The 16,177-nt window shown below is 39.8% G+C and overlaps 1 protein-coding gene across 1 annotated transcript in view; it reads right to left on the bottom strand.

Moving 5' to 3' along the window:
- Positions 1–4,614: 4,614 nt before the first annotated feature.
- The window catches only part of haus7 (HAUS augmin-like complex, subunit 7), a 30,419-nt gene continuing 18,856 nt past the window's right edge, over positions 4,615–16,177 (bottom strand). Inside the window, exons 6-10 of the mRNA XM_072561591.1 lie at positions 10,098–10,247; positions 8,741–8,843; positions 7,499–7,705; positions 6,325–6,436; positions 4,615–5,072 (exon numbers count right to left, since the gene is read on the bottom strand). Coding sequence (XP_072417692.1) covers positions 5,002–5,072; positions 6,325–6,436; positions 7,499–7,705; positions 8,741–8,843; positions 10,098–10,247 — 643 coding nt within the window. The 3' untranslated portion in view covers positions 4,615–5,001. The remainder of the gene's footprint in view (positions 5,073–6,324; positions 6,437–7,498; positions 7,706–8,740; positions 8,844–10,097; positions 10,248–16,177) is intronic.

Here is a 16,177-nt window from a genome sequence, read left to right as displayed (position 1 = left end):
GGACAACATGCTGGAAGGAGATCGTGGAACTGATGAACACTAATCCAGAATCTAAGGGAAATTATTCACCCATCTCAGTGAGAAACAATGTATCAGGTATCTGTGCTTCACTAACGACATACTCAATGAAATCTACCACCATAACCGCAGTCTCAGGCAAGGCAAGTATTCCGTTGCTACTGGCTACTGTAGTTAATGTGACCAATCAACTTGAGCTGCTGGACTTCGAAATCATTGAAAACAGCCCATAGTTGCTATCATGTGCCTCATAATCAGAGGACATGGCTTAATTGCACATTCCTGCATCAGTTTTCAGGGACTATCAAATTGATTTTCTGCTATCCTTAGTTTGAGTTTCCGATTTCCAAACAGCTTTTGCTGTGTGAAACAGACCTAATGATTTCATTATTCATGGAATTGAGCAACTGGGGAGTAGATTGTTCCAAACAACTGATTGCATTTAACCTCAAGTGTATCAACAATACTTTCTCATTCGTTTAACATAACAGAAAGCATGTAGTATCGGAATTACCCCAGGAGACTTTGGCTGTCTTGTAATAGCTTAAACCAATTTAACAGTTAGATTTAACTAGTGTATGAAATATGCAGCCATTTTTGATCTATGAATAACTGAACAATTATACAATCCTGTCCTACATTTCCAGCAGTGGAAAGAACTGACCTTAGCTTGAAAAAGCATTTGTTCCAGTGCACATGAAGTGGATTATATATTTTTTCTATATCCTCTGTTGTACATATGTATGTACATATGTGTGTTTATATACACACACATACACAAGCGAGAACATTTCATTCTACACATTGCATGTATACTGGCCCACATGGTCTGAAGAAAGGCTCTTCCTTTTTACACTTGAGAGGAGATTCTGCTTGGAGTTCCTGCAGAAATGCGGAACTGTACCTGCATTCTGGCAGTTCATTCATAGCACAGAATGTAAAGCAGGGTCAAACCACACCCCTTTTCCCAGCTGCTGCTGATTCTGAAATTTAAGAGCCCCGATAGCCACTTTAAGAAAGCTAGTCAAATCTTTAAGTACAGTTGGTGAGCATGATGTTAGGGTGCCAGTTGGATAGGAGATAGGGTGCTAAGCAAGTAATGCAATGTTTATTGTTGGAGAAATCTATTCTGGGGAAAGTGGTGGGTGGGGACAAAGATATCTGGTGAATTCTGGTTGGGGTGTTTGGGAGGCAGCAGTAAAGTTTAGACAGTCTGTACCAGGAATGCAAGGGATCTAGGGCAGATATGGTTGGATTTGTTTAATAGAATCTTTGCTTAATAAGGTCAGTTTAATAATTGTTCAGGAGTTGTACTATGCATTTCATTGTGTAACTTTTCCTTAGTGACTGTTTTACTTAGTACCATCAGAGCAGGCTGAAGTCTTCAACTTAAATGGATACAGTCAGAGGATTCCAGGTGTCGAGGAATTCCCCTGTGGAAAATTCAATTTACATACGAATTCCTTAGTACGATAGCGAGAAAAATAACCACCTGGCCAGCAGAAAACCCAGGTCATGACATTCTCGAGTCCATGGTGTAATTTTGTGTGTAAAGTAGAATTACTTTGTTATTAAAAATACATTACATTTTTGCACTGGGAATACATATCTGTCAGTATAAGACTTTCTAAGCCTTATCCTTCAAGTGTACCCTTCCCAAGAGAATCACAAACTCAAATCACACTTGTTGAAAGAACCAACATCTTGCAAAAAAAAATCACTCAAATAAAAGCAAGGAAAATTAAATAAAAATACATAAGCTAACAGAGCACCAAATCACAAAACAAAAGGTTGCTGACGCCATGACATACTAATGGAACAGATACCAATGTTAAATGGTGCAAAATTCAGAAAACAGAACACTCATGCTGAGCCTCTCAATATTGTTGCTGATAGTCTTAAGATTATGGGCAATTTGAATAGCACATACTAAGTATAGGAAATTGCACCATCAGATACATGCAATAAAGCCAATACAGGTAAAGCCAATAAGGACATATAGTTAAGGGACTCAGAGAAAGTGAGAACTGCAGACACTGGAGAGTCAAAATCAGGAAGTGTGATGCTGGAAAAGCACAGCAGGTCAGGCAGCATCCGAGGAGCAGAAAAGGCGCCATTTTGGGCATAAGCCCTTCAATCAGGAAAGGCTTTTTGCCCAAAATGTTGGCTTTCCTGATGCTTGTTTGATGCCTGACCTGCTGCACTTTTCCAGTACCACACTTTTTCACCATAGCTATAGTTAATGCAATGGTCCTAGATACAATAGCCATTATGCATCAGGCCACTGGAAATATACAATATAAATCACTTGATATTCGGAGATTCATAAGTTTTACTAAAATTTACTGACCACTTCCTATTTTTGTAGATTTCAAATTTGAGGGAACGTGGTTTGTACCAACCATGGCGGCTCTGCTTATCTGATCTTTCTGTATAATAGGTGATTGATGAAAGACAGACGTCACAAAACCCCATCATAGGCATCGATTAAAACTTTCCTGAAATAGTTGCTGTGGACACTGCCATTATTACATCATACAGTTGCTGCATTTGCCAATGGACTTACTGTGTAATGCAACCTGATCCTCTGTGACCTGTGACATCACAAAAGGAGACCACTTGCAGTAATGGATACCTGTTTGGAATCAGCAGCTATGTGAAAATTCAACAATGGTCTACCTCTGAAATATTGATACTTTTAATCAACCTGTTCAAACATGGCGTGACACACCTCTTGAACAGGTGGACCTTGAACATGGACTTCTCACCCAGAGGTAGGGATACCACCACAGCACCACAAGAGTCCTAGAAAGCTTAAGTTTTAAAAATAGATAAAAGAGCTAAATGAAAGAATAAAATACAACTCTTATGAAAACAGTCCAGCTGGACAATGTCAGGTCTACCTTTAGTCAGCAGATTTCAAAAGCTGCAGATGACTACAGCACCCCTAGATGAGGAAGAAGGAATGGGGAGGAAACATGCTTGATGACTATACATTATCTTGTGCTGGTGCTGCATGAGTATGGACATGAAGTGATTGGGCGCCATTGTGATGTCCTCTGGTTAAACGACATCCCACAACTCACTGTAGCAGGAGACTGAAACATCACTCTTTGAAACAGGTTCGTTCAAATTACTAGTACTATAGAAAGGTACCGTAAAGGGGATTCGCCACATTTGGTAGACTTTCTTGTGAAGCATACCTTCATTTAATTAATTGATCTGACTTGAAATACCCTATTAGTTGCTAATCACATTAATTTTGGCAAGTAGCAAAAATATATTATGTGATAAAAGCAGAGATATTACTTTGTGGAGAACATATTCAAGTGTCACTTGAGTAATTTCTAAAAGGACACAATTTAAAGTTTGCATACCCACATATCACTAAACTGATGCATGAGTTTAGATTAGATTCTATACAGTGTAGAAACAGGCCCTTCGGCCCAACCAGTCCACACCAACCCTCCGAAGAGCAACTCACCCAGACCCACCTCCCTCTGACTAAGGGGCAATTTAGCACGGCCAATTCACCTGACCTGCACGTCTTTGGACTGTGGGAGGAAACTGGAGCACCCAGAGGAAACCCACGCAGACACAGGGAGAACGTGCAAGCTCCACACAGATAGTCACCCGAGGCTGGAATTGAACGTAGGACCCTGTTGCTGAGAGGCAGCAGTGCTAACCACGGAGCCACTGTGCCACTTTAGGACACATTAGAGTTCAGTAACAAATTGGTCACAGTACCTGAACTATTAACTCTCTTTCTCTCCTCAGATGCTTCCAGACCTGCTGAGTTTCTCCAGCAATTTTTGTTTTTGTTTCTGAGATAAATTGGTTTTGGTAATCGTCAATTTTCAACAACCTATTTCTCCTGCAAAAATGTCAAGATATTTATCCCTTTCTCTATTTTTTCCTTTAACTTGTAAACACAGATTCCCCCTCTTTCAAATTTATTTTGATTGACCCTTTTTGCTTTCTAATTTATCAGCAATTATTTACATTCTCCTTGATAAATACCACATGTTGCTCAGTATTAACCTTTAATAATATCTTTTCTATTTTGCCTCTTTTCAAGATAATAATCAACTGGTCTTGATCAGAAATAGAAGCCTCCTTGGAAAGCGGTGACTGAGTTCTCGTCTATATTCATTCATCTATCATTCATAGTTTAGTGAAATATGTTGTAGTATTAATTTAAAGCAAAACTACATGATTCGTAAAAATACTTCAGATGGAAAATTTATGTATTACTGCATTTTGTAGATTGTAAATGCAAATGCAGGAAGATGTACACAAGGGAATGATTTCTAATTTTTCAGCTAATCAGAGGTACTTTGCATGATTTATACTTGTGCAAATAGCACATAATTAAATTGAGCATCTCACAGGCATTCTACCTATAATACAAATACAAAACAATTCCAGAAATTTAAAACCTTTAATCTATGGTAGATGTCAAAAGGGCAAGGATATGATTTAAACTTCAGTGTTTTTTAAAAATCTTTGCACACTTTCTATTTCAAGTTGTGGTTAGTTGCATAGAAAACGCTGCTCAAAGTATAATGAAGAATATGGACAAAATCACGTCCTTGCAAAATAGAATATAAATATTTTTATTTCATAAGCTCTTTTCAGAAAAAAAGTCAAAATGACAAACAGCAATACTTCAGGCAAAATTTGTAAAGCACCAACTATTAAGTCAATAAAAACTTTGTTAAAAAAAAAGTTCCACTGAGGAATCTCATTTAACACCATTTACCTCACATGGTTATTAAAAACAGACAATGACATAAAATTGATTGGGGTGTTGCACCCTATCATCAACTTTGAACAAAATCACTACATTGTACAGTAATTTTTAGAATCAACATTCCACTCTAGCATTTTGAGGAGCTTTATTTTTGAAGAATTTGTGTAAAGAGCTTTGCAAGAGTCAACAGTGAAAGAACATACTATGTACAATATATACAGAATTACAATTTAATTATGCATGACCCGAAAGACTTCCAGAAATTCAGTGTATTTCTTCTTCACCTCTTTAACCTGTACCGCTGCAGAAAAAGGAAGAGGTGAACAATCATATTCTTTGACAAAGTTAATATCCTTAATATATAATATTCCTGCATATTAAAAATTTAGAAACATGATCTTAAAACTAGCTTTTGTCTCAATGTCACAATGCAAAAAAAAGGTTTATTAAAAAAATCTTACGTGGACCTGGCCACTAACAAGACTTTGATTAACTATAATAATTGTGACAGTTACAAGCCTTCATTTGATTTGATTTATTGTTGTCACATGTACTAAAATACTGTGAAAAGTGTTGCTTTGTGTGCTATCCAGGCGAATCATATGTACATCAGGGTAATAGAACAGCTAGAAAAGGTGCAGAGAAAGATCAACTCAATTCTGATACTTCCAGTATTCATACAGCCAAATGACCAGTATTCCCCCTAATTTCTATGCAAGTTCAGCAACTCAACAGCCTGACAGGTACCTTGCTCCATGTTAAGTATGGTGCCTGCTCAAAAAGAAATTGCAAAGTACATAACAACAGAATTTTGTTAGAATGTTCATCATCATAGGTCACATGAATAAGGAGGCCAAACATGACTAGCTCAGTACATGGAGCAATTGATTCACACTGTAAAAAGCATAATCCTTCAGAAAAGTAAGATTAGTGAAGTACTTTAAAAGATAATGCTGTGCACCAGCATCTGAATACATAGTACATCAAACAGTAGAATGGGAAGGTAATGACCTAGTGATATTATCGTTGGACTGTTAATCAAGAGACCAAGTTGATATTCTGGGGACCCATAGCAGTTGATAAGAATTTTGAATCCAACACAAGTCTGGAATTAACAGTCTAACGATGCATGAATTCATTATCAATTGTCCGGAAAAACCCATCTGGTTCACTAATATCCTCTCAGGAAGAAAACTGCCATCCGATCTTGGTCTAGCCTACACTTGACTCCTGACCTGTGGTTCTTAACCATCCCACTCTGGACAATTAGGGATGGCCAATATATGCTGGCATAGTTAGCAATGACCTCATCCAATGAATGAATAAAAACATTAATTTAGAAGAAATATTAGGCAAAATTATAATTTAAATTGGATACAATATTGTTTATTCAAGATACATGTTCATGTAACTTTGCAAAACTCTGAATATGCATTATGCCTTTGGAGCATTTTAATTCACAATTAAGTGATAATTGTTGGCAATGGAAAGATTGTGCAATACAAGTGATTGTTAAGAGAGGTAGGCAACAGTTGCCTGATTGCTTTACTTACACAGTGTGGCAACGTCACCACCTTCCCAGTTTATCACATCTTGTTGAAGTCCATTCACGATTGTCTCCAACTTCCTGCATGTGTCACTTATTTCTGCCAAGGCTGCAAGCTCCTTTGTAAAGGGGTACATGTATGTAACCAGATGACAAGCATTTTTAGGATTCATTTAGCATGCAGACACTAAGTTTGCAGAAGAACAGATTTGTACCAAATGAATTGACACAAAATGTGCACACACAAGCACAGAATTTGACGATGGTTTCATTTTTGTGCAAGCTGGACAAACTTAATATAATTAGTTTACATACTGTGAGCTGACTCTTAATGTGAAAGAACTATATTAACTCACTCTTATAGCATCAAACTGGAAATAATATAAGTAATCAAGATGGTGCAGAATAAGACGCTCCAGTCAGAGTACCTCTGCTGACCAGCTCCTTATCTTTTTGTTTCTTCCCTCTTTGCAGCAGCTTCCACCAAATCTCACCTCACACCTCACTTCTTAAATAAATTATCCTACCCTGCTGGAGCAGAGCTCGTCACGGGTCGAGTCCGGAGCTGCAGCGAGTCCCGTAGCAGCAGCAGTGCAGTGAGACCTGTACAGTGGACAGCATGTGGAGCTAGACTGGCCTCATATTCTGAAGCCCAGCAGGCCCGTCTCATGTTGGAAAAGGACTCTGAGGACAATAACTTTATAAACTTGAGTACTTTATAGACACTCTTTAATTTCAATTTGGGCGTTTAAACTCTGTACTTCCATGCTAATCTTTTTAAAAACTATTTCAGTTCTGTGACAACACTTAAAAGTATCTGTTCCAAGGTACCCTGTACCTAAGATGGCGCCAAGAGGCGACATTACAAACTTTTCACTGCACTCATTCAAGTGCACATGACTATAAAGGCTATTCTACTCTAATAAAGTTGCAAGCCTGGTCTCTCCAGATTAAAAACAGAATTAACTGGATTCTTTGTTCATGGAAAACATAAACATTTTCCTGTAAATTGAGAATTCATATCTGTCATTGCGGCAAATTTGTTTTGCCTCCAAGCTAAAAGTTATTATGCTCAATCTGACTCCATTTCAAACAAATAATTCTGCTTCAAAAGTTTGAAAAAAAAAGTGTTAAGGATCTCATTGCTGAACTTTAAAATCACAAACATGCGCAAAACTTACATCAACACAAGATGTCAGAAGCTTATGGACAGCTCTGCAGAGTGATCCAAAGTTGCAAAGTTCAGGTGGCGCTTTATTACAGTGCATACCAAATTCATGCTCAAACGTCAGAGAAAACACAGTCATCAGCTGATGGAAGTCTGAAAGCGTGAGCTTCAAGGTTTGAAAGGTGGTATCATTATTCTCAGTGGGACCCAGAAAAACAAGCTAAATTTTATTTAAAAAACAAAGTTAAAAACAGAAATTACCAGCATTACCAGGGCAGCTACATGTTCAGAATGAGCAAATAAACAGAAATGAATACAGAATTAAATTCTGTGAATGCTTAATTTCTGAAACTAAAAACAGAAAATACAGTGACAGAAAAAAATAAAACTAATACTTCAAGTCAATGACCTTTCAGTAATTATTTATGACTTCACAGGTGTTTGCCTGACCTGCGAAGCACGTCTAGAACTTTATGAAGAAACTTAGATGACACAATATCTAAAAACTGTGTGGGATTAGATTGTATCCATTCAAGTGGAATAAACACACCACAATGCTGTCAACAATTACTTTGCAAAGTCCAAACCTGCTTTCCAATAGAGGTGAGCACAATGCAGAACTGATCATCAGCAGACATTATCTGAAATTTCATTCAGATGGCCAAAGAATAGTTGGTGAACGAAATAGTAGATAACGTACTTGTCCATTATGAAGTATTCTTAACATTGGGTTTAAGTTACTGAATGAGCTTTATTCTGCACTAAATCAACCTACATCTAATCTGGAATTGCTAGATACTATATTGGGAAGATGTTCCAATTCATCAACATCATTATTCACCTTTGGTACATAACTTCTGCAAATTCTGCAGCCCTGTAGAATATATTCACCAAAAATATTATAAATCCCATCTCACCCTCTCCCAAATCAGAGACTGGTTTCGCATTATTTTTGGAGACATTGCCTCTTTCCACCACCTAAATTGAGAAGTAGGGGTTGATTTTCTCCAGTTTCACCCAAGATCACAGAGCATTCTTCCTCTCTCTAGTTGACAGAAACACTCAAACAATCAGTTGCACCTCTTAATTCTCTTTACAGCTCTGACTGTTCAAAAAGACCAACAAGCATCTATACAGTTCCCATTAAGGGATTCAGAGCAACTGTCAATCAGCAATCATTAACAGCTACCTTCTTAAAAATAACAGGCAATAGCTTTTCAGGATAAATCAAATATGAGGAGTTTGTAAATCTTACTGTTTTCTTCATCTCTTCAAGGTATCCATTTGTTTCCTTTAATTCCTCAGAGAGTTTCACCAACATTTTCTCCATAGAATGAGTAGAAGGTGGCGAACATCTCCTGAAATTATTTTCAGACAAATTAAATGGTTGCAAACATAATAGCTTGCCTCTAAAGTAGTCTGAAGTTAATGCAAGTCGCACTTTTTTGAAGACACTGCGCATGCACCTACCCTTGGAAATTAAAGAACTATAATTGCTAAACATTGGCCTTACAGAGTCATATCATTTTACCCTTTGAATAAAACAGTGCAAGTGCACTCCGGAGACCTAAGCACAATCTAAACTGACACATTAATGAACCACTAATGGAGTGCTGCATTTGGATGCACTATCTTTGGATTTTAACTGAAGAATATACAACCTTTCCGCGTAGATTTTAATACCCCAAGTTCTAAGTGAAATAAAAACAGAAGACACTTCTCTTTCATCCAACACTACCACATCAGTTAATCTGCTCACTATTTTTTTTGCTGTTTGTGGAATCTTGCCGAGCATACATCAGCAATCATGTTTTCTTGCATCATAACATTGATTAGATTAGATTACTTACAGTGTGGAAACAGGCCCTTCGGCCCAACAAGTCCACACCGACCCGCCGAAGCGCAACCCATCCATACCCCTATATTTACCCCTTCACCTAACACTACGGGCAATTTAGCATGGTCAATTCACCTAACCTGCACATCTTTGGACTGTGGGAGGAAACCGGAGCACCCGGAGGAAACCCACGCAGACACGGGAAGAATGTGCAAACTCCACACAGTCAGTTGCCTGAGGCGGGAATTGAACCCAGGTCTCTGGCGCTGTGAGGCAGCAGTGCTAACCACTGTGCCACCGTGCCGCCCAAAGGTGGCACAGTGGTTAGCACTATACTTTGAAAACACTTAAATTGATTGCAAAAACCTCTGGCATGCCCCAAGGAGACAAAAGTCATAATATACAATCATTAGTTCAAGTCAAATTTAAATCTTCAATTACAAGAAAAATACATTCCAGCAGTATAACCTGATCTGAATATTTGTGGATAAAGGCAACAAACATGAATCATAAAATTAAGTAATGTGCCTCTCACATTATCCAGTTCATGTTCATTTTGTTGTTAGATTTCAGAAGCCTGCAAAATTCCAAGGAAAACTTGCAGATTTAACATAACTTTTCTCCAATGATTTTCACCTCAATAAACAAACTGTGGCTTTTCAAACTTTATGAACAATTGTTTGTATATTTGAGCCTTCTAACATAACTGTCTAGGCAATATAACATTCATACATCTTAAAATGTTCCAATAACATTCTATCAAAAAACCACTTGCTTATTCCCTCGTGATTCAAAATTGGCCTCAGCTCTTTTAAGAAGTCTGTGTGCATCAAGAGAGAGGTTGAAATCCAGTTTTGCAGGTGATCGAAGATGAGGATCATTTCGAACTTCTGTGAGTAACTGGGAATTCCACGCATGTACAGAACTGAAAACAAAATAAAAGTTCATCAACATCTTTTAACGTATCAAGGAAAATTTTCAATTTCCTGGTGTTCGAACCAGTGAATTTTGCTCAGCATGAAATGTTAAAGGTCTATCGTGAGGTCTTCTTGAAATGGTGTAATCATGTAATCACTGAATTTATTTAACACATTTCCCACATTTCTTGTTGAATAGTTCTCATTAATTTCAAATTGCTCACATCAGCATTTAATTAGAGTCATAGAGATGTTCAGCATGGAAACAGACCCTTTGGTCCAATCCGTCCATGTTGACCAGATATCCCAACCCAATCTAGTCCCATCTGCCAGCACCCGGCCCATATTCCTCCAAACCATTCTTATTCATGTACCCATCCAAATGCCTCTTAAATGTTGCAATTGTACCAGCCTCCACCACATCCTTTGGCAGCTCATTCCATACACGTACCACCCTCTGTGTGAAAACGTTGCTCCTCAGGTCTCTTTTACATCTTTTCCCTCTCATTCTAAACCTATGCCCTCTAGTTCAGGACTCCCCGACCCCAGGGAAAAGACTTTGTCTATTTACCCTATCCATGCCCCTCATAATTTTGTAAACCTCCATAAGGTCACCCCTCAGCTGCGGATGGTCCAGGGAAACAGCTCCAGCCTGTTCTGCCTCTCCCTGTAGCTCAGATCTGCCAACCCTGGCAACATCCTTGTTAATCTTTTCTGAACCCTTTCAAGTTTCACAACATCTTTCCGATAGGAAGGAGACCAGAATTGCACGCAATATTCCAACAGTGGCCTAACCAATGTCTTGTACAGCCGCAACATGACTTCCCAACTCCTGTACTCAATACTCTGACCAATAAAAGAAAGCATACTAAATGCCTTCTTCACTATTCTATCTAACTGCGACTCCACTTTCAAGGAGCGATGAACCTGCACTCCAAGGTCTCTTTGTTCAGCAACACTCCGTAGGACCTTATCATTAAATGTATATGTCCTGCTAAGATTTGCTTTCCGAAAATGCAGCACCTCGCATTTATCTGAATTAAACTCCATCTGCCACTTCTCAGCCCATTGGCCCATCTGGTCAAGACCTTGTTGTAATTGGAGGGAACACTCTTCGCTGTCCACTACACCTCCAATTTGGTGTCACCTGCAAACTTACTAACTGTACCTCTTATGCTCGCATCCAAATCATTTATGTAAATGACTAAAAATTAGAGGACCCAGCACCGATCCTTGTGGCACTCCACTGATCACAGGCCTCCAGTCTGATAAACAACCCTCCATCACTACCCTCTGTCTTCTACCTTTGAGCCAGTTTTGTATCCAAATGGCTAGTTCTCCTTGTATTCCATGAGATCGAACCTTGCTAATCAGTCTCCCATGGGGAACCTTGTCGAACGCCTTACTGAAGTCCATATAGATCACATCTACTGCTCTGCCCACATCAATCTTCTTTGTTACTTCTTCAAAAAACTCAATCAAGTTTGTCAGACATGATTTCCCACACATAAAGCCATGTTGACTATCCTAATCAAACCTTACCTTTCCAAATACATGTACATCCTGTCCCTCAGGATTCCCTCCAACAACCAACGTCAGGCTCACTGGTCTATAGTCCCCTGGCTCATCCTTGCCCTTCTTAAACAGTGTCACCACGTTAGCCAATCTCCGTCTTCCAGCAGCTCACCTGTGACTCTCGATGATACAAATACCCCAGCAAGAGGCCCAGCAATCATTTCTCTAGCTTCCCACAGAGTTCTAGGGTACACCTGATCAGGTCCTGGGGATTTATCCACCTTTATGCATTTCAAGACATTCAGCACTTCCTCCTCTGTAATTTGGACATTTTGCAAGGTGTCACCATCTATTTCCCTACAGTCTATATCTTCCATATCCATTTACACAGTAAATACTAATGCAAAATATTTGTTTAGTATCTCCCCCAGGTTCTGCGGCTCCACACAAAGGTCACCTTGCTGATCTTTGAGGGGCCTATTCTCTCCCTAGTTACCTTTTTGTCCTTAACATATTTGTAAAAAACATTGGATTCTCCTTAATTCTATTTTCCAAAGCTATCTCATGTCCCCTTTTGCCCTTCTGATTTCCCTCTTAAGTATACTCCTACTTCCTTTATACTCTTCTAAGGATTCACTCGACCTATCCTGTTTCCTTCTTTTTCTGAAACAAACCCTCAATTTCTTTAGTCATCCAGCATTCCCTATACCTACCAGCCTTGCCTTTCACCCTAACAGGAATATACTTTCTCTGGATTCTCGTTATCTCATTTCTGAAGGCTTCCCATTTTCCAGCCGTCCCTTTACCTGCGAACATCTGCCCCCAGTCAGCGTTTGAAAGTTCTTGCCTAATACCGTCAAAATTGGCCTTTCTCCAATTTAGAACTTCAACTCTTAGATCTGGTCTATCCTTTTCCAGCACTATTTTAAATCTAATAGGATTATGGTCGCTGGACCCAAAGTGCTCCCCCACTGACACCTCAGTCACCTGCCCTGCCTTATTTCCCAACAGTAGGTCAAATTTTGCACCTTCTGTAGTAGCTACATCCACATACTGAATCAGAAACTTTTCTTGTACACACTTAACAAATTCCCCTCCATCTAAACCCTTTACACTATGGCAGTCCCAGTCTATGTTTGGAAAGTTAAAATTCCCTACCATAATCACCCTATTATTCTTACAGATAGCCAAGGTCTCCTCACAAATTTGTTTCTCAATTTCCCTCTGACTATTGGGGGGGGGGGGGGGGGGGGGGGGGGGTCTATAATACAATCCCAATAAGGTGATCATCCCTTTTTTATTTCTCAGTTCCACCCAAATAACCTCCTGGATGTATTTCCAGGAATATCCCCCCTCAGCACAGCTGTAATGTTATCCCTTATCAAAAACACCACTCCCCCTCCTCTCTTACCTCCCTTTCTATCCTTCCTGTAGCATTTATATCCTGGAACATTAAGCTGTCAGTCCTGTCCATCCCTGAGCCACATTTCTGTAATTGCTAAGATATCCCAGTCCATGTCCCTAACCATGCCCGGAGTTCATCTGCCTTCCCTGTTAGACCCCTTGCATTGAAATAAATGCAGTTTAATTTATTAGTCCTACCTTGTCCCTGCCTTCGCTGACTGTTTGACTCACTTCTGTTCTCAACTGTATCAGTCTCAGATTGACCTCTTTCCTCACTACCTCCTGGGTCCCTCACCCCCACCCACCCACCCACTCACCCCCCCCCACCCACCCACCCACTCACCCACCCCCCCCCCCCCCCACCCACCCACCCACTCACCCCCCCCCCCACCCACCCACCCACTCACCCCCCCCCCCCCCACCCACCCACCCACCCACTCCGCTCCCCCCCCCTACCCACCCACTCCCCCCCTTCCCCCACCCCCCCCCCCCACCTTATCATTAGTTTAAATCCTCCCAAGCATTTTGAGCAAATTTCCCTGCCAGTATATTAGTCCCCTTCCAATTTAGGTGCAATCCGTCCTTCTTGTACAGGTCACTCCTACCCCAAAAGAAATTCAATGATCCAAAAATATGACTCCTTCTCCCATACACCAGATCCTCAGCCATGCATTCATCTGCTCTATCCTCCTATTCCTGCCCTCACTAGCTTGTAGCACCGGGAGTAATCCAGATATTACCATCCTCGAGGACCTCCTTTTTAAATTCCTGCCTAACTCTTTGTAATCTCCCTTCAGACTCTCAACCTTTTCCCTTCCAATGTCGTTAGTTCCAATGTGGACAATGACCTCTTGCTGGCCCCTCTCCCCCGTGAGAACATTCTGCACCCTCTCTGAGACATCCTTGATCATGGCACCAGGGAAGCAACACACCATTCTGATTTTTTGCTGCTGGCCACAGAACATCTGTCTGCACCTCGGACTAGAGAATTCCCTAACACAATTGATCTCTTGGAACCAACATACTGCTTGTTGCATTAGAGTCAGTCTCAATACCAGAAACGTGGCTGTTTGTGCTACGTTCCCCTGAGAATCCATCCCCCCCCACCTACATTTTCCAAAACAGCATACTTGTTTGAAATGGGTATAGCCACAAAAGACTCCTGCACTAGCTGCCTACCTCTCTTATCTTTCCTGGAATTAACTCTTCTATGTGGCTATATCTGCGACATTTCCCCTTCCTGTAACTGCCATCCATCACATACTGTTGTTGTTGCAAATTCTTCACTGCAACCAACCCATTCGATCTGATAAGAATCTATAGATTCAAGAATTTATCTCTAAAAGTAGAATCGTCTGCTCCCAAAAAGCAGAGGGGAAAGTTGCAGGAGGGGAAGACAATCAAGCGGATTCCTGCCACCACAGGAATTAAGTTTAAAAGACCACAAGGGCTTCTTTACTCTTCCACTATCATTACCTATAAAACAGAGTGGACTGCCTATCAGATGGTGAGCAAGCCTCTAGTCTGCTCTAATTTGATGATGATCAGGGTCCATATGAGGCACAAGGCAGGGCAGTTGCTGAAAAACAAACTCCTGCCACTACATCTGACCACTTACAAATCCAAACCCCATGCCCCGCAAGCCCTCCTCCACTGGTGTGACTGCAGCTTCTGGATTCTGGTGATGTTTGCTATAGTTCACTGGCAGTCTCCAGTTGTGCTGGACAGATTGTCGCTGCTGGCTAATACTGTACCGGGAAGTGAGCCTGCTGAGAGCCCAATGGGTGACCACTTAAGTACAAGATCTTGGTGGCTGCCTCACCTGTTTTTATCTCTGTCACCATACTTAGAACAAAGAATGGAAATTTCTGCCACAAGACTTTGTACAAAAATTCCACTGCAAGCATAAATCTATACTATAATTTGGTACTTGCCATAGTTCACATAAGTATAACAAATGTTTCACATAACCATCTTTAGACCTCAGTATAGATGTATTAATATTTCACGTTTTCACCATTATGCTTTATTGAAATCCTCCAAACACCAGGGAAGGAACTTAACACAAGCACCTTTTTTTTTAAATGTTAAAAGCATACCATCTAAGAATTTATTTTATTTTCTAAATGTACATTAAACTGCACAGCAATATATATTTTAAACATGTTAATTAGTAGATTTACTATCATTATAATACTAATAGATTTCTTATGGATCTGTGCATAGTCAAAATCAACTGCAGTTTATTGGCACACTGCATTATGTAAGGGTAGCATGCATTGACTTAAGTCAGGTCCCATTTCAAATAATACATTTTATATATTCTTATTTCATATTTTTGATCTTTATGGAGCAAAACTTGCAGCAATTTGGATGTGGGAGTAGTGTTGATGAAGAATAGCAGTTTTTCAACAGAGCAAGATGGAAAATGTAAAACTGAAGCAACATAGCAAATTTTGCTATGATGCCTCAGCACACAGGAATTTATAAGTTGGTGCACTAAGAATTGAAGCATAATTAAAGTGCAAATATACTTCACAAAATAAACAACTTAACTTATACTTCAAACAAAATTACAAAACTTCAGTAGTGTTACTTGCTCAGAAATGGTGAACAACACAGCCATCAAGATATTGAATTTAATATGTACTCTCTGCCTAATTGGTTTCAGGTTGGGCAGCTGCAGAAGTGCTCCAACATAGCAGGTCTTTAAGGCAGAAAATCATCTAAGGTTTTTGTTCATGGCATTGGGTTCTCTGAAGGAAAATGTTTATGTGTGCATGTATATACCACTGACAGGATTAGACGATAAGAATATAAGATGCAGGAGCAGAATTGTGCCATTAGGCCCATCAAGTCTGCTCAACCATTCAATCATGGCTGATAAGTCTCTCAATCCAATTCTCCTGTTTTCTCCATGTAACCCTTGATCCCCTTACTAATCAAGGACCTCTCTCTCTCTTTTCAATACACTCAATGACTTGGTCCCCACAGCCTTCTACAGCAATGAGTGCTACGG

Source organism: Chiloscyllium punctatum, chromosome 42 (assembly GCF_047496795.1).
Source record: "Chiloscyllium punctatum isolate Juve2018m chromosome 42, sChiPun1.3, whole genome shotgun sequence".
In the NCBI taxonomy this organism is placed as follows: Eukaryota; Metazoa; Chordata; class Chondrichthyes; order Orectolobiformes; family Hemiscylliidae; genus Chiloscyllium; species Chiloscyllium punctatum.
The sequence above is the reverse complement of the archived record's forward strand: the minus strand, read 5'-3'. Positions and strand labels throughout refer to the sequence as shown.